This window comes from Lottia gigantea (genome assembly GCF_000327385.1).
Source record: "Lottia gigantea unplaced genomic scaffold LOTGIsca_5, whole genome shotgun sequence".
Classification (NCBI taxonomy): domain Eukaryota; kingdom Metazoa; phylum Mollusca; class Gastropoda; family Lottiidae; genus Lottia; species Lottia gigantea.
This window is the reverse complement of record NW_008709715.1, coordinates 730,853-754,552: the sequence shown is the minus strand read 5'-3', so window position 1 is coordinate 754,552 and position 23,700 is coordinate 730,853. Positions and strand designations below refer to the sequence as shown.

General features: G+C 33.5%; 1 protein-coding gene across 1 annotated transcript; it reads left to right on the top strand.

Moving 5' to 3' along the window:
* Nucleotides 1-10,578: 10,578 nt before the first annotated feature.
* Nucleotides 10,579-11,145, top strand: LOTGIDRAFT_106616 (hypothetical protein; the record flags this gene model as incomplete). The annotated part of the gene is made up of 1 exon (XM_009061759.1): nucleotides 10,579-11,145. A coding segment is annotated over one exon (567 nt), but the record flags the coding sequence as incomplete, so codon positions are not given.
* Between the last annotated feature and the right edge of the window lie 12,555 nt (nucleotides 11,146-23,700).

Here is a 23,700-nt window from a genome sequence, read left to right as displayed (position 1 = left end):
AATATAATAAAGCGATTACTCGATAGAAATGTTGTGACTTAAACCATTGTTGAAAAGGGCAACAATGTTAGTAATAATTTTCTCGCTTCAATACGTTATATAATGTATTATGTCTGGACCCCAGACCTCGCTCTACTCTGATTAATGTTATATGGAATATAACCAGTACAATAAGGTTTGCTCTTTGGAACATATTTATGTTTATGATCTGAAGAGCCACTGAATTATTAATATATATACGAAGTATAAGAAAACTTAACAAAAGTTTTAAGCCATCACAGAGAGATTTCAAGTCGATAATATTCAATTTGAGTATTAAAAGGCCTGTAAGGGACCCTCAAACCATTGCGATCACCAGTTGTGTATGGTTGCGAATAATAATAGCGGTTACAGGTGCAACCCTCATGCAACTGAGGTGTGAGTTGCGTTCACGACCACTTACTAATACGCAACTGATTATCGCCATGGTGTTCAGAGAGCCACAAAGCTCAACATGACGACACGTAATGTATTAGTCAGAGATTACTTGAATTTGACTTAAGTCAAGGGATTCGAGGGTTGGGCGAAAATAGGTGTGATGCCTGATTTAAGGATGGTCGTTGTTTAATGGTCTGGTAAAAATTTAATAAGTATAGTGCTCTATTTCTGTTTTATACAATGAGTGAATAAAATCGAATGCACCCTTGTAGTTTAATGCACCTAATTTTAAGGTAAACTGTGGATTATTGCGTTCGTTATTTATGTTATTAATGTTGGATCAATAGTTGACGGGGGTCTATTAATGAACTGTAATGGTGTAAACAATGGTAGAATCTAGAATTAAGATATAAACAGAAATAGACAATACTGTTAAAGCTCGATTAATATTTAATGTTGTTTTTACAAATTGTTTAGAAAGATATTAACTCAGAGAGAATCATCGTCGTAAGAAGTTAGCGGTGCGATGGATATTGAACTAATTGCCATTTGTAGTCTCTTTCTTACAAATTGATATGACATTTGCTTGAAGTAGGTATTTCATTATATATTAACATAATGCTACATCAAAGAGAAACTGATCTGAGTTTATTAGTTTTGAAGGAAATAGATATATAATGGTTCCATGGCAGTGACTTCCTTTCAAATGTTGCTTTTAAAATATACACACCTCAGTGCACTGAAAGGTTTCCATTTGTTGTGTCGCGTAAATGTAATTTTAACGATGACAATAATAATGGAAGCATCGGTGTTACTAAAAAGAAAGAAACGCATCTGATGTCTTTTGCTTCCATCGTTAGAAATTCCGTTTATTTATTATTATACTTACATGTAATTCGATCACTCTTCAAACTCACGTTTCAGCTTAAAAAAGCAGAGCTTAAATGATTCCCAAAGGATGTGCTCGAACTAAGTTTGTTAAATTGTGTCGGTTTGCTAAAGTTTAAACTGAAGTGATTAGTTGTTGTAAGAATGGTAAACTAGTATCACAAATTTCTACTTAAAGAGCTGAGATATATTGATCTGGAACGGGGTCATCTTAATACGTAACCATGTCTCTACTATTCTGTGATTTGGTCTGAACTTGTCAATTACTACGAAATATCTATTAGAATTTTTACTTAAAGTTGGTTTTACAACCGTATTGCTCTATACTCTTGTATAATCTACATTAATGTCGTACTTTATTGGTCAACCATCTGAGAATTCTGTCTGTATACTGGTGGAGAGATTTACCCGTGACACTCACTTGGATTTGCATCATTTATGTTTTATGGAAATTCTACAAATATTAAGGGGGGTATAAATCTATTGGAACCTCCACGTATTACAAATTTAATTTATTAGTGAACACGTTAAATTTCTTCAACATAAGTGTTGAAGTGTAAGTTTGTGCGTTATCGCCTCATATCCCAAACTGGCTATTTTTGGATATGTTTGCTGTGGCGTTTCTATGGAAGGGCCAGGAAAGATGCAGGCCCGGGTTAGCCCGCACCCCCACCCCCCACCCCCACTTTCAATTTTTTTATCATTTTACACAGAGAAAATTTTGTGGTCCCTGCTCGCCCTCTCACATAATGTTTCCTATAATCGCTACTGTATGTTTGGTATACATTTACATACTTCTTTTGAAACAATATTTATTCATACATGTACAAATTATATATTATATGTATATAAGCAATGGTTATCAATCATTTACATAACTTCCATGTTGGTGGTTTCAATGCGATGAAACAGTAGATCTTAAAGACTATCTTCCCGATCTTATGATAGTTGATCTGAATGAACCAGGACATGACATCCGAGTAGCCAGACACGTTTCGTATAATATTTCGCACAAAATGTACTCAACCGAAAATGCATTTGATTTCTATTTTGTAATTTTTTTTTAAAGCGAAATAAGAAACCGATTATGTTAAAAATGTGATTTTGTGTAGCGTGATAATTAATAATTGACAATATTATTATAGTCAGGATTCATTCACTGATCTTCAAACAATAAAAAAAACTTTTCTGTGTTATTATGTCATTCACGGTGAACTTGGAATTTCTGATACCAAAAGCAGGTATAACTGCTCAATAAAATTATAAAATTGGAGTGCCTCGCCTGAATGTTGCTCATGAGGGGCAAGTGTGACGATCTTTCTGACCTTTGGTGAAAGGAAGCTAGTTACCCTCAAGAATCTTTCCAACTTCGGAAGCACATGTAGACTAACATTCTAATTGAAGATAATTTCGGCCTGGTATGCGTTAGAAGCATAATTATTTGTAGGTTCATGCACTGAAATCCATCTTCTCTATCAGAATTGTTTCCTCCCGATGAGCTTTCTAATCAGAGTTCACATGTAACATTTAAACTAGAAGTTAAATTATACGTTAGAGACGAGAATATTTATGGGTACTGTGTGGATTGAACTCTTGTTTGTAAGAAAACAACGTTTTAAATCTGCTTGAAATGGTGCTCATAATGCTTTACATTACAAATCCATGTTAGTCGTTAGTAATGCCAATATCAGTTCGGTAGTAATAACATATTTGCCTTCAGATACGAGAATGTAATCGATGTCGAAAGGTGGTATATTTGTGATAACATCAAGAGTTGTCAATAATATATAACATAGATATACCTTACCTTGCTACTACTTATATTTCTATACTAAATAATTCACTGTTGCCATTCATTCATCATAAAAACTACAGCGTAGTTTTCAAGAGAAAGTCAAAGAATCAGAGAACATCTATTGTATTTGATGCATGCCCTTGGGCATTGTAGACTACTTATGGAAATAAATTCTTAATGAAAAATATACTTCATAATCATTATATATTTTAAATATAGTATTGTGATCTCATGTATATTTTTCATTTCTATTAAATGTAGTAGGCTACACAAAGTTCATGTATTATTATTCCAATGACCCAAACTAGCAGTAATAAGTAAAGTGGGATCCAAAACGGACACTGTCTATACCTGTTCTTCGGTCTATTTAAGCAAAAATGCTTCTTGACCTATAAATATAGACTACTGATCCTCAAATTGCTATCTCGACGGATATTCTGATTTGGGAGAAGCATCTTACTCGATGGACCAAACCGTTCTTGACTCGAGGGATAAGTTCTTACGTGTAGCAAGATCAGTGATATTATCGATTTGCTCAATTTCCATATAAACGGAAGTTGCAGCTTCACTATAACTAAGCGTTTTGTCGCATAAGTCCATATAAATTATTTGCAGGTTTTGCAATAGTGCTATAGACAACATATCTTAGACTGAATAATGCATGAAATATATGAAATGATATCCTATTGATGTAATATGTTATATTAAACGTGAGTATTTTTTCGACAGCATCACAAAAGGCAGTATGAAAACATCGTACTTTATCCCTTATCAATAACATTGTTTCAATACCTAACAAAGGAGGATGGATTATAGTTAAATAACGACTGTATAAAATATTAATATACACATGACTAAGTTCGTTGTTTGAAGTTGTGTAATATTATGATATTCCCTTTAGTTGAATGTTGAGCCGATTTCAGGAAAAACCTAATAAGCGTTCGTGATCACATTTTAATACAGAAACTGTATTCGCGCGATGAGTATCAATATTAACAAGGGGATTCAAAGATTACTGCACTTTTTACAGAGCTTTAATCGCTCCTGTTTAGGGAACAGATTACATGTATGTATAGATATTGACTATTAGAGGCTTATGTTTTCTAAGCCTGTACACAAAATCACATGACAGTATTATCCCCCATTAAGCTTGTCAATTGTTATGTAAGATTTGCTTCATTTTTTGTTACCAGGCATCTGCAAATAAACTTTCTTCTTTAAATCCAAAGAATCATGTATTTTGAGAGCAATGCAAGTACACTGTCGGGCCTGGGTAATGTTGTGTTACTTGGTCTTTTCATTCTTCCAAATGACAATACTCATACTGCTGACGATGGAACTAACAACTACGAACTTAACTTGATCAGTGTATCTTTGTACTTGAATGGTGATGAATGGTGCTCCATTCACAAGTCGACCTCGTTTTACATTACTCGACCTTGAATGACCAGTTAAACATTAGGTGCCATATATTAGAGAACCATTAAGGCATTTAATGAATACTGATTAGCTTGATACTGTTAATAATGGCGAATATTGTCTCTATCTGCCTTAAGCTCGGTATATTATTTCACTAGCAGTGATCAATTGAGTAAATAAACCACTTTTGACACAGGTTAGTCCATTCTTCAGAAATGCATGTGCAAAATGATACCTACACCATTTAAGAAGTTAAGTAGGATGCGGGGATTTGTTTTCTGAAAAATATTGGATAAATGAAATGGACAACGCCCCAAAAATTAAATTGGCCTTTTGTTATCTCCAATTGCAAAAGGTTTTATCGTGTAACACTGAACCTCTGCTTACAACCTGATTCGAACGAGATAGCGATCTGCAAGAATACCCACAAGGGCAATATAAACTTTGACATTCACATATTTTAGCAAACAAGTATTTCAAGAAAAAATTATTTGAAATGCGGTAAAATGCTTAATCTACAAGTCATAATTGATGTAATTGAAATATAAAACATTAACAGAAAAGAATAAATAGCCATAAAACGTTCTCCTGTTGTCTCATAGCGACTTGTATAAAAGAATGTTGTATATCCAGCTTTCACGTCATCCATCGTAAACTACTATACTGTCTGATTATATTGTCAAGTTAGAAAGGATTTAGACAGAATCTACCAAAGCACAATAATACCTTTAAAAATCAATTTAAATAACCTTCAGTCTTCTCTAATATAAAACTTTAGCAGTGGAGCCAGTTGTGATTGCTTCCAGAGAACTGTTATTACAATACAGTAGACGGCATAGAAATCGGCGAAAATTGAATCTTGAAAAACATCTCGCTTCATCCTATTCTATTAAATGTGATAAGAAAGCGTTGACACGTGGAAAAGTCGTTTAAAAACGTTAAAAGCCTTCGAGCGTCTTTAAAGATCTTTTGATTCTATTTTTAAGCAAAATCTTTCAATTTCTTGAAAATTTAATCAGAGATAATACAGATATTTGATGTAAGTTGAATAAAAAAGGTTTTATCATGAACTGGTTCTGTCATTTATTGGTAATGGTGCTTTTTTGCTGATAAGCTGTACAGATGAAATTGAATATGCACACGAATATGGATACTGATAATGAAGCAAATCTTCGTGTAGGTTTGACAGCGTCTTTGAACTAAAGCCCTGAAAATCACAAAGATGTGATTATCTTTATTTAAAGAGCACAATTATTGACAACAACAATTGGTTTAAACGTCTTACCGATGCTGGAAGGCGATAAGAGGAGCATCATCTGTACAGTTGGTATATAAATTTTTACAATATTAAAACATAGATTTGTCTATGTTCCTTGAGCAACTATGTACTTATATGTTAAAGTCGTACACCGTTGCTCAAGGAACATTGTTAGTATCGTCAACTGCCGCTATTTGTTAACACGAGAGAAATTTGACCAACGTCTATCAAAATCACAATCCAAAAAGAAGTCCATAAGCTACCAAAAGCTCAAAAGGCCTCTTTAAAAATATAAAACAGTGATAAATGAATTCATACAATCGTTCATAATGCTAAAAGTTATTTTTTACATGAATACCTATCAGTTATAAATGGTGACATTATAAAATATTCATTAAGGTCGAGACCAAGATAAGTGTATCTGAAATCTGTAAGTTGGTAACCTTATGATTGATCTGTCAGGCTAATGACTTCTATAAAAAGTATTTTCAACAACTCCATCATTTCTAGAAATCTTTAAAGTTGACCCGATTTAAACCTTTAAGATCTTTCCGCGATTTTCTATCATTTTTTTTCTAAAGTATTTGATAAATTGTTTTGGAATGTATTTTGTATTGAATAGTTGATGATAGTTCATAGCCAGTATTGATTTTATTCAGCTTCCTGAATGCCTCACTCATTTCTACTTCTAAAGCTTCAATTTAGCTCCAATTTTAACGAATTCTATATTACTGGTCTAAGAGACTATCTAGGGACTTTGTGAACTTGGCTACAGAATCCACCTCTTTTCTACTTTAATCTCTCAAGACCTAGTAGTTTACATAAATTATCCTTTTCTTCCTGATATTGTATTCATTGTCAATACCTGAAAGGAATAATATTGTGATCAATACGAGTCTATTTCATCTTCTTTGCCAACATTTTATTAAATCCCATTAGCTGCAGAATACTGCATCATAAAAACTCGCTTTTCGGCCATCCATTAGCTACCTTTTAGGGATTGGACACAAAGTTTTGTGCTTCGTTGAAATATTACTATGTGAGAACCTATTTCAACCAAAGTCTTGTTTTAGTAAACAATAGTTGGGTTGTTAATATCATCACATCAAGGTGGTAAAATTTGCTTTGAACATTAGGAATCATTCATATACTAACAACGAAGCTAATCAAAACTTTCAAATATCAAAAATGAGTCTCACCAATTGTCAACTTATATTTACGAGGTTAATATTACATACAAAACTTCATAATCACGTGAAATATGGTAGGAATATCGGTTGCTTCCAAGGTTAAGTGGAATTATTGCCAAGTTACATATTAGTTTAACACTGAGTTATTATTAATAACTAATCGTAGATTTTTTTTAAGCACACGTCGGAGTTCATTCCGATCATTCGTTATCAAATTACCAACAAATCTTGTAGTTATGTAACTGAGTTCAACCTCTAGAACCATGAACTCGTGAAATGACTGGCGTAGTTCGAATTCATTGACGTACATGGTGGTTGAAGGATGGTTTCCAGTGATGGTGATGATGAGAATCATGCAATGCTTCTATAAGAGAGAATTTATTAATTATCTTTCTAACACAATGGTCCTGATTTATAGATTTACTTTGTACAATGAAACAGTTAATGAAATTCTTCAGTCATCGAGTACTACCGATGTCTTCAACTTTGCCATTCTCAAGGTTAGCATCTGTAATAAAACACTGCTTGAATGAGGAATTTATCTTTGGTATTTGTTATGAATTAAGGATGTAGGATATCTGCTATCCATCAATGGAAAAGTACATAAATTTAATCATACATGTAGCTTAACCTATCAAAGCAAAACAGATATTGTTTATATAAATTCAATGCTCATAACAAATTCAAAATCTGTTTATTGTTCGACAGTCAATAAATTTGTTTCCAGATTGCCCCAACGACATATAAGGTTTAGTGGTGTCACCTAACCAAAATGGTATAATACGGTGAAACGCTTCCAAGCCGAATCTTTTGCAAGCCGATATCCCCTCTTACCTGAAATTAGGATTTGTGATATCACATAACCAGATCATCTGATAACTGGCATTTCATTTTAACCGATAATAGGGTTGGTGATGTCACATATCGTCCGTGGTATGGTATGCCCGCTTCAGAATTCCCCGATTCTAATAAACCAGTGAAACCGCTAGTTTTCCTACCAGCGAAGTGTGATTTGAGCCTTAAAGAATACCACAGTCTAATCAATCATATTATCAAGATAGATCTGTTCTGGTCCAGCCATATGCATGGATTAATCATTGATATTTAATCAACTTGTCATCTTTAAGATGCATTCATATCTATTATCGCTGTGAAGCTGTTGGTTGCAGTATCAATTGGACGCATAACATATTGTCCTTATCTAGACTAGTTTCGAAATTTGAGCCCTTAGTGATTTGCAAAAAAGGGCACATTAAAAATCTGTTAATTTTAAGAGACGCAACACGGTGGCAAAACGAAAGGAAACTAATTAGATGTATCGACTTGCCTAAAAGATGACTTAACATGCATGAACTTATTTTACCGTTAAAAATATTTATTTAGTGCAGTTTATAACTCTTTGAAGTAAAATAGTTGTTTATATAGTGTAAAATATTTCAATAATCTTAACCATTATTATATTTATTGCTTGAGCAGCGATTGGTTTTTATGGTTTGTTTGAACTGAGTAAGACTGGCTGTGAATATGACATGTTTTATTAAATGTGTACACATTATTAATAATCGCTTGTTGCCTCCTCACTTCTAGAAATTTATGTCGAAAATAGGAAGCCATCAAGATTAGAGACGAGAAATGACAAGCCCAACCGGAGAGTGCCATCAGGTATTGGGATATGCTACGTAAATGAAGGTTTTAGTCTTGAGTTGCACAGATCTAGTATGGTCTTTTGAGACAATAGTCTAACAACGACCGGCAGTCAATGTCTTCTTGGTGTGAAGATTGCAGCATGCACCTAAATGACGTAGATGTATTTAACGATGTTGATTGGAGCTCATATAACGAGTCTTAGATTCAATGGTGGGTTCAATGTTAAATACCAACAAGAACACTAAGACTTTTGTCTTCATATTAAGACGTTTTTTGATGACAAATGTACCTTGCCGAAGGATCAGTTTGCTTCAAATTACACCAGCTCAGTAAAAATTATATTAATCCTTTCCTTGATATATAGGCATTTGCCATATTTTGTGATTTGCCCTATCGGTTATTTTGAATGCACCTAACGATGGTATTCTATAAGTAGATTAGTAGACTAGTTTTTTCTGCTTGATTAAATCTAGGTCATCTGGTCAGTGTATACCAAGTTTTATTTCATATTTGTCTGAGAAGTAGTAGATTATTCTAAAGATATAAACCAAGTCCTAGAAAGTTTTATTAAGGAGAGAATTATTAAGATAACGTGTAATAACTAGTTTAACACTGAGAATAAACTTGAAGTGGAAATCAATACCAAGTGGTGAAAATCGGTACAATTGTATCTTTTAATGACGCTTTCAACAACCATTAAATACAAACATATGAATTAAATCGAGTACGGAGGAGAAGAATTTTACAAATTTCGGTATAAAAAGTTCGGCAATAATTGGTTGTGAAAATAAGTTTGATTCTTCTCATCAGCACTGAAGACTTGTCATTTTTCAAGTGTGACATCTGTCAATATGAGAAATCTTTTAATTTTCTGCAAGTTATTTATTATTTTATTTTATGGTCAGTTTTTATATCGATTTGATTATAGTTTTTCCTGCTATCAAATACATCATAAGTTAATGGATGGTTGCAAGATTTACTGTAAAATGTTAACTGTAATTACTAGCTATCCACTACCAGTTCCCTGATCGATTTCAAATGCTAGCAACAACCAATTGTTATTGCTAGAGCACATAACCCGTATTTGCATTTCTCCATCGTCAAAATTTAAATTTATTATTTTTATCGACTGCCAAACATTTGATTATGTAGATATTGTTATGGTTTCCAGTAAATTCGTGGCATTTCCCAATAGATTATGGCCTGGAATTACATCTGGTATGCAAGGACAAGTTAGTGACATGTTGCGTTTTCTTGGTGAGATTCCTTAATGTCTTAGAATTCCATGCAAAAACTTGAAATTTCTTTTGTTTTCCATTTGTTATTCCACATAAAAGATTATCAGTGATAATAATTAACCAACTACTTCCTGGTGCAGAAATAGACCACATTTTGCCAAGACACTCATTGACAAGTACCAAGGAAGTTATTCTATTTGGGTTGCATGCAAGATGCATAAAAAAACCCACAAAACGTCGAAAATGTCAGTATCTGTTAATATAGGCAAAGCTATTATGAAACTACATTTCTTCATAATTACCGCTCTGTGTCATGTCACCAATTTTACACAATTTCTCTAACAAGTTAATGAAACACAATGATTTATCTGTCTGAGCTATTCACCTTCTGTTTTTTCTTCTTATTATTCACACAATGGAACTTATGGAAATGTTGTTCAGACAGACGAATTAGATTCTCTTAAATAAAAATTTGTCAACAATGGTTTAATAATCATGAAAAAATGATTACCTCTTGTAATGTCAAGGTTTCATATATTACTTCAAATATTTACCCCTTTCTCTCCATTCATTACTCCGAGATTCCATCAATTACTCCCAGATTCCATCTATTACTCCGAGATTCCATCCATTACTCTCAGATTCCACCATTACTCTCAGATTTGACTCATTACTCTCAGATTCCATCCCTTACCTTACTCTCAGATTCCATCCCTTACTGTCTGATTCCATCCATTACTCTCAGATTCCATCCATTACTCTCAAGATTCCATTCATTACTCCCAAGATTCCATCCATTACTCTCAGATTTTATCTCTTACCCTCAGATTTCATCCATTACTCTCAGATTCCATTCATTACTCCCAAGATTCCATCCATTACTCTCAGATTTCATCTCTTACCCTCAGATTCCATCCATTACTCTCAGATTCCATCCATTACTCTCAGATTCCATCCGTTACTCTCAGATTCAATCCATTACTCAGTTTCAATCCATTACTGAGATTCAATCCATTACTCAGATTCAATCCATTACTCTCAGATTCAATCCATTACTCTCAGATTCCATCCGTTACTCTCAGGTTTAATCCTTTACTCCCAGATTCCATCCATTACTCCCAGATTCCACCCGTTTCTCTCAGATTTAAATCATTACTCCCAGATTCAATCCATTACTCTCAGATTCCACTCATAACTCTCAGATTCCACCCGTTTCTTCCAGATGTTATCCATTACTCCCAGATTCATCGTACTTTTTCGTGTCGTACCTTGTTGTATTCTATCTGGCCTTAATATTTATCAATATATTAATTATTCGCGTACAACTATAACTTTCTTATGACTATACGTTTCGTATCAGTGACAGACCAAAACAAATCAGGGGTAACGTGAACACGACAGACAGCTAAAGAAACATACAACAAAATGACTTGAGTGTGGTATATGCATTGCAGCAAGTTTATATCTTTTGTTACGAATTGTTTCGTATGTCAGACAATTTATTTGATACTGACGAAGTATAAGTATTGTATTACAAACATTATTTCAATGACTTACATTACTTATGCTAAAAATTACGTTTCTTCTCTTGGGTCATGTGTGGCAAAAATCTGAAATAATCTTCAACATCGATTACATTCCCCTTACAATATTTTCATTGTTTTTACCAGATCGGTTACAATTTTATAGCGTAAACTAAAAGCTAACGATTTACATTTTGGTACATTTTTGTAACATTCTGGCCATCATTTTATAGATTTTTATTTCGCACTTCAGTTTGTAACTTCGTAATTGTTTGATTTTCTATGTTTTGACAATTACCGTTGCACCATTTTTTTTGCGTGGAAATGCCAAGAATGGTGAAATCGATATATTAAATTACTTGTGGCTATTATTTGTGCTTCCCTTGAGATTTTACTCCAATAATTTTCAAATTACGTTCCGATATTTTTCTGAAATGGTTTGATTGCATTTTTGTTGATAACCAACATGTTCTATCCGAAGTCGATTTTGTTAAAAAGTTGTGAATCGATCTGACAAATAGCGCTTATTCTTTTCAGTTAAAACATTATAATGTGAGTAATTTAGGACAGTGGTTATGGATGATGATTTATGACAATGTTCAACACAAAAAATATCAAATGACTAAATAATATGTTAGCTGAAAACATGTTTATGGTCGTTCAATGAAATTAGATGTATTGGAGATTTATTTTATGCTCTAGATTTGGCGAACTATAAAGACGGACAATAATATACAGCGTGCAATGAGGGAAATTTTGCTGTGACAACATCATTAACTTTATCTATATTCCCTACTGTCAACGAGTCTTTAACGAGTGAAATCTGTAGCTTCGGTTTAATTTTTACAACTTTTTTCCGACCCTCCTTATTCATTGACAGATGCAAATTTGCTTGTAAAGTCTTAATTTATCTCCTCGGACCCTTAAGTTTGACCACTAAATTTGCAAAAAAGCCTCCAACTTGGGAGAGTGTTGAAATGAAATGAATGGAGTTTTACGTCCTACTTTTCTGCACCATGTGGGCTAATAAAGACGGGCAACGTCATGCAGGGTGCAATGAGTAAAATTTTGCCAGGTCAGCGGCATTAGCCTGCTCTTTTTCGATTTCCAACAATCGAGGGATCTGTAACGTGCACAGCCTGTATCACACGGGACCTCGGTTTATTGTCCCATCCAAATGACTAGACGCTTTTTCCATGCCAGCCCCTCTCATTGTTAAGCGGAAACAGAGTTGAAAAATCCGAAGGTATTATCTCGACCGGGGAGAGTGTTGAAGGCACATAATTTAAACCATTAGCAGCGGTAAGGCACTTAAATATTTCTACTATCTGAGATATTTTGACATCTTAAGACCTCTAATAATATTATTAACGGAAACATTTCGTTGAACTATCACACCAAGTATCTGAATAAAGCTAATCAAACGAATTGATTGAACTGAGATCTATCTATATACGTCTTGTACAAGATGATGAATTAAAGGGTATAGGTACGTGAGGGGGTCTCGCGAGAGTGGTTAAATGTGAAAAGTAAAGATTTTAGGTAGTGAATTATAGATGAAGTAGTAATGGGTTACGATTCAATTCTATAGAATAATATACTCCACAGTGCAAGAAACTATTAAACTCTATTAAACCCTGTCCAATTCTATTGATATAATGTGACATAAAGTATTGACAGCAATGTGTTTATTACTGTATTAATTATTCAGTGGCTTCGTCAACAATCAACTAAAGCAATTCGACATTGTTTTCTGTTAGCATTAGGATTGGAAAAGAAAATTTGCGTTGAATCAAATATTCACGTACTCGCGTTCTTAAAATTTCCTGGTGGTGTGACTTATTACCGTAAACAATCGATTGTGAATTAACAACAAAAAAAAGAGTGAAAATTCACAAGACATTTCCTATCATAATCTCTTCTGATGAAATCGGAACTAAGATTTTATATATTATGAATAGGATAGAAGTTAGAGACTACTGAAATAAATTAACCATTAACATGAAGCATTCAGCTCCAGTTAATACTTCCTTCGAGGCTTATCATATATTTTTAAATAATTTTAAATCGATTCTGGTAGTGTGGGTGATGGTAATATTCCGTCGCGCACTATGGAACTTGTTTGCGTTGTGCTTAACAAAAGAATAACCCTACTCCATTGGGATTGACGTGCAAAGAAACAAAAAACAAGAAAAAAATCAGCACTTTTTCGAGATCATAGTCGAAAAGGAACTCGTCCAGGTTTAACACGCGTTTAACATATTAAGTCGAAGCGAGAATTTGGAATGTTAAAACTTTTCTAAATTTTTATGTGCATCGGGGACACTGATGGCATCGATTTACACCATTCCAATTTACAGTCAGATATCTGTGGTTCCTGCAATTCCACAAAATAATACGCCATTTAATAAGGCCATTTTTAAAACGTTTTAGTGGAATTGTAGGAACTACAGATGTCTGACTGAAAATTGAAATGGTGCAAATTGATAATGTCAGTGTCTCCGATACACATAACTTTTTAGATAATTTCTTCACAATCCTTTAACTTGGATTCCGAATGCCAGGAAAAGTCTAATTCTTGAATAGGCTGAGACATTTCCTGATAAAATGAACGTAGAAAGTGGTTAATCCGAGTATGCAACTGGAGATAAAACTGATTGTATCATATATAAAGCAGAATTCTCTAGTGAGTTATAAAGAAATGTATCAGTAATGCAATTAAATTATATAAAAACACTGCCACAAATTGGGAATAATAATAAATTTAGTTTAGTGTCAACTGGAGAAAAAAAAATATAAAAAGTATTCGTTCCACCTTAAAAAAATAATTATGTTATATGTTTAATTGTCTATTTGACACTGTCACTTTCTCATTCCGAATATATTGACCGTAGCGCAATCCATGTTAAAATGATTCAAAGGAGGTCTGAGTGGATTTAAAATACATAGAAGAGACTTCTAAAGTTTTGTCGTCGTTCTATAAGTGAGGCATTTGCCTCAATTGCTTCCATTACGCTACGGCCTTGAACACCTGAAATCCTGGAATATAGAGGAGACGGTAACTTTGATTCAGTCCTTTCGTCTTGCTTTAGCTTGTCATTAACAGAAGACTCAAGCCAATCTGTTCTTAAAGATGATAAATAGAGGTAAATATAGATAATTTGTGACAAGAGTCAATAGGCATGAAAATAACAATCATGTTATATAGATATTCATATTGTTGTTATAAATTGGTTGAATTCCCCATAGTGCTAATGTTATTCTACCAATGTTTATTAACCTGTAATGCAGGTTCGCGACCTTCAACATCTCTACCGAGTATTATGTTTACAAATCATACCAACCTTCATCAAATTATAGATAGTACTTGATGGTTTCGTTTCATTGACCTTCTGGAGAACAATTGGATTCATCACAACTGTCTTTGACACCCCGATTACTAAGATTGTAAGGACAACCAATGTGCTTCAGTGCTTCATTAGAATAGTTGCTATCAGATACACTAACAGGAATATTGATAGACGTTAATTCATATTAATTGACATTCCATTCACTTCGTCTTTTTCGTCCTTCCGTTATATTATTGCCCAGCTGGAATGTGATAATATACTCGTAACATCATAGAATTTATCATTTCACAATCAAACTAACATTGACTTTCCAATGGTATTGCCACACGTGTTATTAGTGGCAATAGTATTTATTGCTTACTTCGACAATCAAACTGAACACGATAGAATCAAACTTTCCTCGACTGGAAAAAGAAGGCAATGACCCAGTTTTAAATTATAACTTCTAAAGACTTCGTTATTTGTATGATAATCCTACACGCCATCTCTGGTGAAAGTGAATAGATTTGTATCAAATAGTTTTTCAGTTTTTAATAGGTCAGAGGTATATTATTTCCCTCTAAGGATCTAATCAGAAGAATTTTACTCTCTGTTGTATCTTATATGTTGGCTTTTATTGGTTTTATGAACGGTCTATATCGGTTTCATAGTTTAGTTAGGTCTTTCGTGTAGGTTGTAATTATCTTTGGAGTTTCTAGTTCAATATCAGTTGATATGTTTTACTGCTTACCAAAGTCACTGTCAAGATTTAAATATAATGGAGCTCTACGTCACACCTTTCTGTAGGTTTACAAGGACAACGTCATTAGCCTACTCTCTTTCTCTAAGGTGATCAAACTGTAGGAGCAAGCGTCTAACTCAAAGAGCCACCGCTACGCCCTCACAGAATTTAAGATGCCTCCATCTTCATTAGAAGGAGTTCCACGACAAAAACACGCAGTATTGTCTTTGGAATACATTAAATTCTATTTTAGATAAGAGCTAATTATCGTTAAAGGGTTCATTATATATACAACATTGAGTTTACTATCTCTACAAATCATGGTGGATTCTAGATGGTTGATTCTCTAGTAAATAGAGCCATAAAACGTGATGGAATGCAAATAATTAAAACGATTTTCCAAGATATACATCTTATTTATAGAGACACTACAGTGTGTCATGTTGGTTACGATAGTCTGCAATTTACGATCGTTTTACATGCAAACTATCAATTATGTTGAATTCCACAAACGTTTCTAAGCTGTATAAAAAGCTTTAATTTCTCAGGTTTTTGTAAGGAATCGGCATTAAGTTGTATAGCTTTAAGAATTTCTAACTAGAAACTAGACATTGTATATCAGGTACTAAAGTGCGTATATTCATATTTCTACAATGTGGCTGATGGCGATATGCTAATTTCTTTTATACATTTATATGGAATAAGAAGTGTTATTCACGGTCGTTCAAGAGTATTGCTGTCAGATCAAAGGGAAGTTTGATCCGGGTTACTTACATGTGAAACACATCCTTTCTTTCATAGACTACAAATTCTTCCGTTTTTCTTGAAAAAACAGATAAAATGTCAACGAAAGTATTGGTTTATTGTTTTAAGAGTTCAGTAGTCGGCATAATATTACATTAGCGATATCACGTTGCTGTTTATTTTACTGGAGTTAAAACAGTCGTTTCAAATTCCTTATTGCATTTGTCCAAACATAACTATTCTAAGGAAAACACAATGGTTAAGTTCAATACCTTGTATGAAAACATTTACGTAAAGCAGTTGATATTGAATTGTTAATTCGATTTGATTTAAAAACCAGGCGTTTGATATCAAAGAGTGCCGTTTGTCTGGAAAATATTTTCCAGTATACTTAATGAAATTGTGTTTAATTGTTCGAACGTTAGGATCTAGTCATCTTTCACCAAGCTCATCAGGTGCTAATCGGACATCGTTCAACTTCATATGAGGGAAAATATTTCAAGGCCATTGGTATTAGCTTATTCATTCTCTTTTTCCAACTAGTGAGAGGGAGGAGAGTCTTTTAACGTGCACATCCACAGGCCCTGATTTACTATCTCGCCATAAAGGATTTATGTTGTAAGGAAGCAGGATTACGTGTCTATGTCATCAGTAGAATTTAGCAAGTTAAATCTTAAACTAACTCCACTGATATTGAGATATAGCATTGATTAAATGTCTGGTCTATGTGACCATTGTCTACGAATATTCATATTGGAATATAGTCTTCATGGTACAATGAATAGCAGATAGCAGAGTAAAGCGTAAAGGGAATAGAGTTGAACTGAAAATGTAAAAATCAAGACAAGTTGCCACCTAAAAACAATCGTCTTATTTCTAATATTAGATATTTTATTTGTTTAAGACATTTAAGTCTCTGTCTTCATCTCGCAATATAATTCAACATTTCTATTATTGCCATGTTATAACATAAGAGATCCTTGCGGCATGTGATGTCTGGTTTTCAAAACACATTTATTGTACTTCTATCACAAGGAGAATACAGGGACGTATGTGTCTACATGAGTCAAGCCGGCAAATTCATTGTAATAGGCATGAAATGAGTCAAATAAATCTCCTGGATTATTCGAGGTGGAATGAATGAAAATAGCAAGAATAAATGTTATCTAAAAAGACTGCATTCAAAGGCTTCAGAGTCAAAACTCATTTCAGCATACCACACACTTGTACAACATGAAAGGTTAAAGATTACTTTTTGTCGAACATGATGGTGGAACAAATGTTTCACTTTCAAGTTTTTCTCTTAATTGTAAACCACATTTAGTAGATACATTTTGTGTTGGTCACTGAATTGTTGTCTTATATTAACACAGTTTTAAACAGTTGGGCGACATGGTTCTATCTTACTATTGATGAAATACTTAAAACGGAAATTATACATAAATTCTAAAATATGGAATAAAATTGTATTTTGTTTTAATTTTAAAAGAATGGGAGACAAAGAGGTGCAATGTTTTAAATATGAGTTCACTGTGATCTCTTACGAATTAGTTTAAAAGGCATTAGCACGATCAAATATTGTCACCAAAATAAACTATGGATATCGCATTTAATGTGGTTAGAGAAGTCGCTTGGGAAATGAATTAAAGTACGCTTTACTTTAATGACTTAATTTGTCAATTACATGCGGAAGAGCTTTCTCCCAACCCAATTATCCCATATTTATTAGCCTGTAAGGTGCAGAAATGTATAACGTAAAACTCAATTTCATTTCCAACCTAACTATTGGCTCATCCGAGTCACAACTTGGCACTCCATCGACTATGCACATAAATCATAAGAAATTTATGTTTCAAAGGCTGTGTAAATTGTCTTTTATCCTTCGTTGCCTTGAAGCGCTTTCTGGTTGGCTAATTTTGCAATTAATGACATGCTTGTTTGAGTGTTAAAGTCCGCAAAGTCCTTAAAGAGACGGTTTCGCTATCCGTTTGATCAATTTTCTCAGAAAGTAATAGTAGTAGTGTTCACAGCTCACCGTCAAATGTGAGCCTTTATATCCATGTGTGTCCAGAATTTTCGACGTTTGAAAGTTAAACAGACGACTCGTACTTTTTTGAGACTTTGCCATATATAGTTAAGACATATAAAGCAATAGAAAAGAAATAGTTAACTGTATTTTTGAGGGAATTATGTGATTTCGGTACATTTCTAGTAGACTACCTCTGGAAACTATTTACATATAATCAAGACTCAAATCGACGCTCGAAAATGGCGAACTTTTCCCTTTGAACGTAATATTTATGATCTTAAATGATTTTGAACCAAGACAACGACTGGTAAGTCACTTCACGGCGGATGATAAGCACTTCATTTATTATCTTCATCATTATTGATTTCTACATTATATCTTTACTTCTAACAAATTTTATAAACCACTATGATTAGAATAATCATTTTATATTATTCTACTCTTATGACTCTTTTATGATGCTACATTTGTTCTAATCTTCGGAGACTTAACGAGAATCTAGGTCTCTGAAACATTATATTTTTAAAAGAACTCACCACTTCTCATATTTCTCAAATGATCGCGTATGTCGGTTAGAATTGTCAAAGAAAAAGGACTACATTTTTTTTCCTGTTCAATAAATCAAATACCGTCTCTTAAAGGTTATACGTATATTTCAAAGAACATCATCAGTCATATGGCATCTCCGTAAGGAATATTAAGAAAATAGGTTGCGTGGAAGCCAGGATTCTGCTATCAGTAGCCTACACGTTAACTTAAAAAAGAGAAATACTTAGACAATAGGTTGAAATTGGCTTTCGAGTAATAAAAGAAAATCATAATCATATTGTACATTATCCATAAAAAAAAACATGTCGAAGAATGGCGAGCCTAAATGTTGAATGACATGGAATCGCATCGAGTGTCCATAGTTGTTGTCATTTTCTTAAACAATTTTATTATTTATTTTGAAAATTCTCCAGTCTTATAAAAATTGGGATTTTGTGACGCGAACAGTAGGTGCATTCTCGGAATACCCCTTTTGTTGGTGTCACAAACTCCCAGCGTCGGACTGTCTTTAACTGAAGTAGCTAAACCAAATGAGCTAATTAAAACAAAACAAAAGTTTGGTCTAACTTTAATTACGACTTGAAAATGTTATGTACTATATAAATAGTAAATAAAAGAATAAAATAGAGAAGATATATATTGCAGTGACGACACCGCACAAAATTTGATCTTTTCATTCTCTCGACACTAATTTACTTTGGCCTCGAGGATTAAAACCTTTAATGATTTTTATGTCTAATTGTACCGGACATGAAAAATGTGCTTGGCTGAAAAAAGATGTCGATTATGGCATGAATTAATTATGTTACGGGTGGTGTGTGAATTTGGCTTAAAATAATGAGTCGATTTGTTGAACAATCTTACTAAAACACGAGTTCATGCTATTGCATATTTGGCTTAATTTGGGAGTTGTGTCCGATCACAAAAGAATCATTTAATCATTATACAGACGTTGGTAAATAATTCTAAGTAACTTGTAAAAGCCTGTATTTAGTCCACGCTTCCGAAGATATTTGTACCCTTCATTTCGACTGCTCTCATTAAAGAGTGAAAATAATTCCAACAGACAGCTGCTTGGATGGCTTGAAAGCTTTCTTCATTAGATGAGCCATCAGTTTGTTCCAAAACACATGAGATAATTACAGATGAGAGAGGCCAACAAGTCGTGATCGTCTCTCAGGAACTATTCACAGCATTATTCCCTTATCTCTAGCTATCTTCATCTAACCATTTACTCATTATCAAGCTTGCAACTAGATAATGAAAATCTTGTTATTGAAGAGACGACAAGAGCACGGTAATTCTTTTCACTTCCATACCATCATAACAATTCTTGATGAAATTTCTGTCTGTGGAGACTTTATTCTACAAGTTATTGCTACTCGACCATTCTCTATATAGTGATTCTCAATGGATCAAAGCTATTATTCCTCTATTGATAACACAATATTTAGAAATGTGTACGTACTCCCTGGTGATTATCTTAAATTAATTTTAACAGTATCTATGTCTACTGCAGTTTAATACAAGATGACTGGAACACTGTTAGAGTCCAAATTGGATTAGTTCGTGTTGAGAATCACAAAGACAGATTGACACAATGCATTCAAAAATGTTATGCTCTATGGCCCATGTTTAGCTTCCTAACGTTCGTATTTCGAAGATAGTGTACTTATTCTTAGATGTTCATGATGAATGATTAGTTCACTCCTTTTACAGCTCATAGTCCATATTGTTCCAATGCATACTTATGTCCCTACGTTTGCAGCTAACATCCTTATTTTCCCCTTTTAGGAAAAGTGTTGTTATTTCCATTCTAACATCACTACTTTTATAGCTAATGGTTCTTCTTGTCTTCAAACACAGTGTACTTATTCTCATGCTTACTTCACTACTTTTGCAGCTGACAGTCCGTACGTCAAAAGTTTACTGTTATGCATTTAGCTTATATAGTTATTACATAGCGTTATAAACGAAATTAAAGGTCTAGTGAAGGTGACCTTGTGACATGATAAACATCATGACTATAAATCAGTATAGACGTAGGTATATTCAATCAGTGAATAAAAATAATTATATACTTACTATATAGTACTTCTATAATTATCTTACATGTACATCATGCAGTAGTTACAATAATCACTATAGCCTGAAATTGACAATGTGTAAGTTTAGTGTATTTCAATTAATGCACCATATTGCAGTGAGTGTCCTTTGGTTGGATTATAACCTTGAAGTGAATAATAAACATAAGGATGATACAAGACATTTCTTCATTCTCCATTCCAACAATGCACCATTATCTAAAAGGCATTGTGTCTTTCCACATGTGGGTATGTGAGGGTTGGGGTTGGCAATGTTTCTCATTGATTCACCTTCTCAAAAGAAGAATTTGGAGACGCTTCAAAATGTTCCATCTAGTGACTAAATAAGGTTAGGGGTCCTTAAAATTATAGAAATAGGTAAATCACCCCAATTACAATGGCACTGCTGGATCATGTAGAGACATGGGTTCAAGTTTATAAAATATAGAATGCAATCATGCAAATGACATTACATCTATATCCGATATTATTCAATACGCTACTGACTTCATGCAACGTAAATTTCAATGAAGCTAGATTTCAGACTTGATAAGAACAGAAATTACAATGGAAGTAGTATTTATAATTCAATGATCAAGTCTGGTACTGGTAGATTAACCTCGGTGTAATCTAGGGAAAGTGCTGTCACATTAATTCAAAACTGATTTAAATGCAGATTTTCACACATTTCTAGACTATCTGGAAAATATCATCCTGTATGTGTTAAAATGATGACATATTTCTGATAATACAAGTATTTGAATATATAATTGAATTGGTGGAATTGTTTCCTTAAAAGTTTGCATTTAGCTTTTTACAGAGAAATTTTGACTCCGATTCTACTGGTTGTCGGTTTAGCTTACATTAGAATAAGTCTACCGCAATTGATCATTCATAAGAGAATCGTAGATAAGGAGCTTTGCATGAATCTTTATAGATGGTGGATAAAATACAGCAAAGAAACTCTGGAGAAGTAATCAACAATAATGATATTTCGTCATGGAATCGATTACAGTCGAAGTAATGCCGAAATTCCTTTAGGGAAATCTTTGCTGATCAAAATGTGCAACTTCCTTACCAGTCTTATTATCTGAAGTGATTACCCGCTATAATGATGTGAAGCTAAACTCAAATCAACATTATCTTTACAAATCTTGTGATTGCTCTAATGCAACAATCAACAGCATCGGAGACAGGTCGTTATTTAGCTGTTTAAATGACAATTTTCCAGTAAGTTTAACTTTGAAATTGGTTTAATTTGAGAAAACAGTGTCAAATGTTCTGAAGAATGTTTACTACAAGCTGATCCAGATCTGTCAATTCCTATCTTCAATTTAATTTCGACACCTTAGGCGGTAGAAGTTAGCGAATTAGTTGTGTGGGATTAAATGACTTTCAAGTTCATGTAGAAAATATTAACCCGAAGGTAATGGGAATTTGTGAGACCGATGTATAGACCTGCAATTACTGATTTCTGAAAAAGTTCTTTGAAGGAACTGTCAGAATGTTTACATAATAAATTAAAGAATCACACACCACAACATTGGAAAACCTGGACATTAGACAAGATTTCCACAGGATCCCTTTACAACCTTCGCATAAAGCTTCTAAATATTAGTCCAATAGCTTTAACGATTATTAATTCCGCTACTGAGGGTGTTATTGACAGGCTGGACATTTGCGCCGTCCTGGAACACCTGATACGATAAAATACGTCATTATCATTAAATAAGCATATAAAAAGCTAGAAATCTCGTAATGAATTTAGATTAATGATGTCAAAAAAGGTTCTAAGGACACATTAAAGTAGAAATTGGCAATGTGTCATTACAAAATCTAATTTGCTTGATGGTATGGGCAATAGAAAGCTTCTTGTCGCCAGTTTAACTCCTGTAAAAACATTTCACGATTGAAATGAGTGAATCACTTCCGTGTTATGTGGAGTCTTTTACATATTAAATAAATTGAATATCAAAAGAACCAGTGCATGTTGAATTATTTAGTTTAACCCAAAATTAACAATAAATGAACCCAAGGTAATCATGGCTGGCGATGTACTATTTAGACATCTCTGTATTTCTTAGTTCTTACTTCTGAGAGAAAAAAAGAAGGAAAAACTCAAATACTATGACCAAAAAGTTTTGTAAATTTTCAATCTGAAAAGCAATTAATCTTGTTTTCTCCAAATGTTTGCTGCATAGAACCTTGTAAAAAATACAATTTCTGGATAACAATGCCACGTTTCCCTCGTATTTATCAAGCAAATGCCACTTAAGAAATTACATAGATCTTGTCCTTTGAATGTACTTATTTGATGAAAGTTTCTGATGGATGGCCTAAACTGCAAACTGATTTTACAGCATAAGATGCAACCCTTCCATGAATGATATCCATTCAGACTAGGCTAGACTTCCCCGAACTCAATACAACATCAGCGACAAAATGATCAGTTAAGCTTCAGGCCTTATTGATTTTAAGCCAGAATTTGCGTTAAATTGTTTGACTAGGCCACAAATAGAATTTATCAGAAATATGTATTAAGGTTTGGAGAGAAATGATATAACCCAAGGGAATTTCTCGCCTTATTTTCAATGTTACATGTAAATTAAATCTCAACTCTTTATAAGCCTTGGTTGTCTGGCAATCATCATTGAAAGGTATAAAATTGAAGAGAATTCAATTCAGGATAAATATCAGGCTTGATTGTCAGATAGAAATCATTTGTTCATTATTAGCTCTGTAAGTGCAGTAACCAGTTAACATACACATTCGTAGAGGGTCATCTAAAGCTATGAAACGATAGATGTCACACAACATATTCAATGGGGAGCCTAAGTTTCTGTACTGT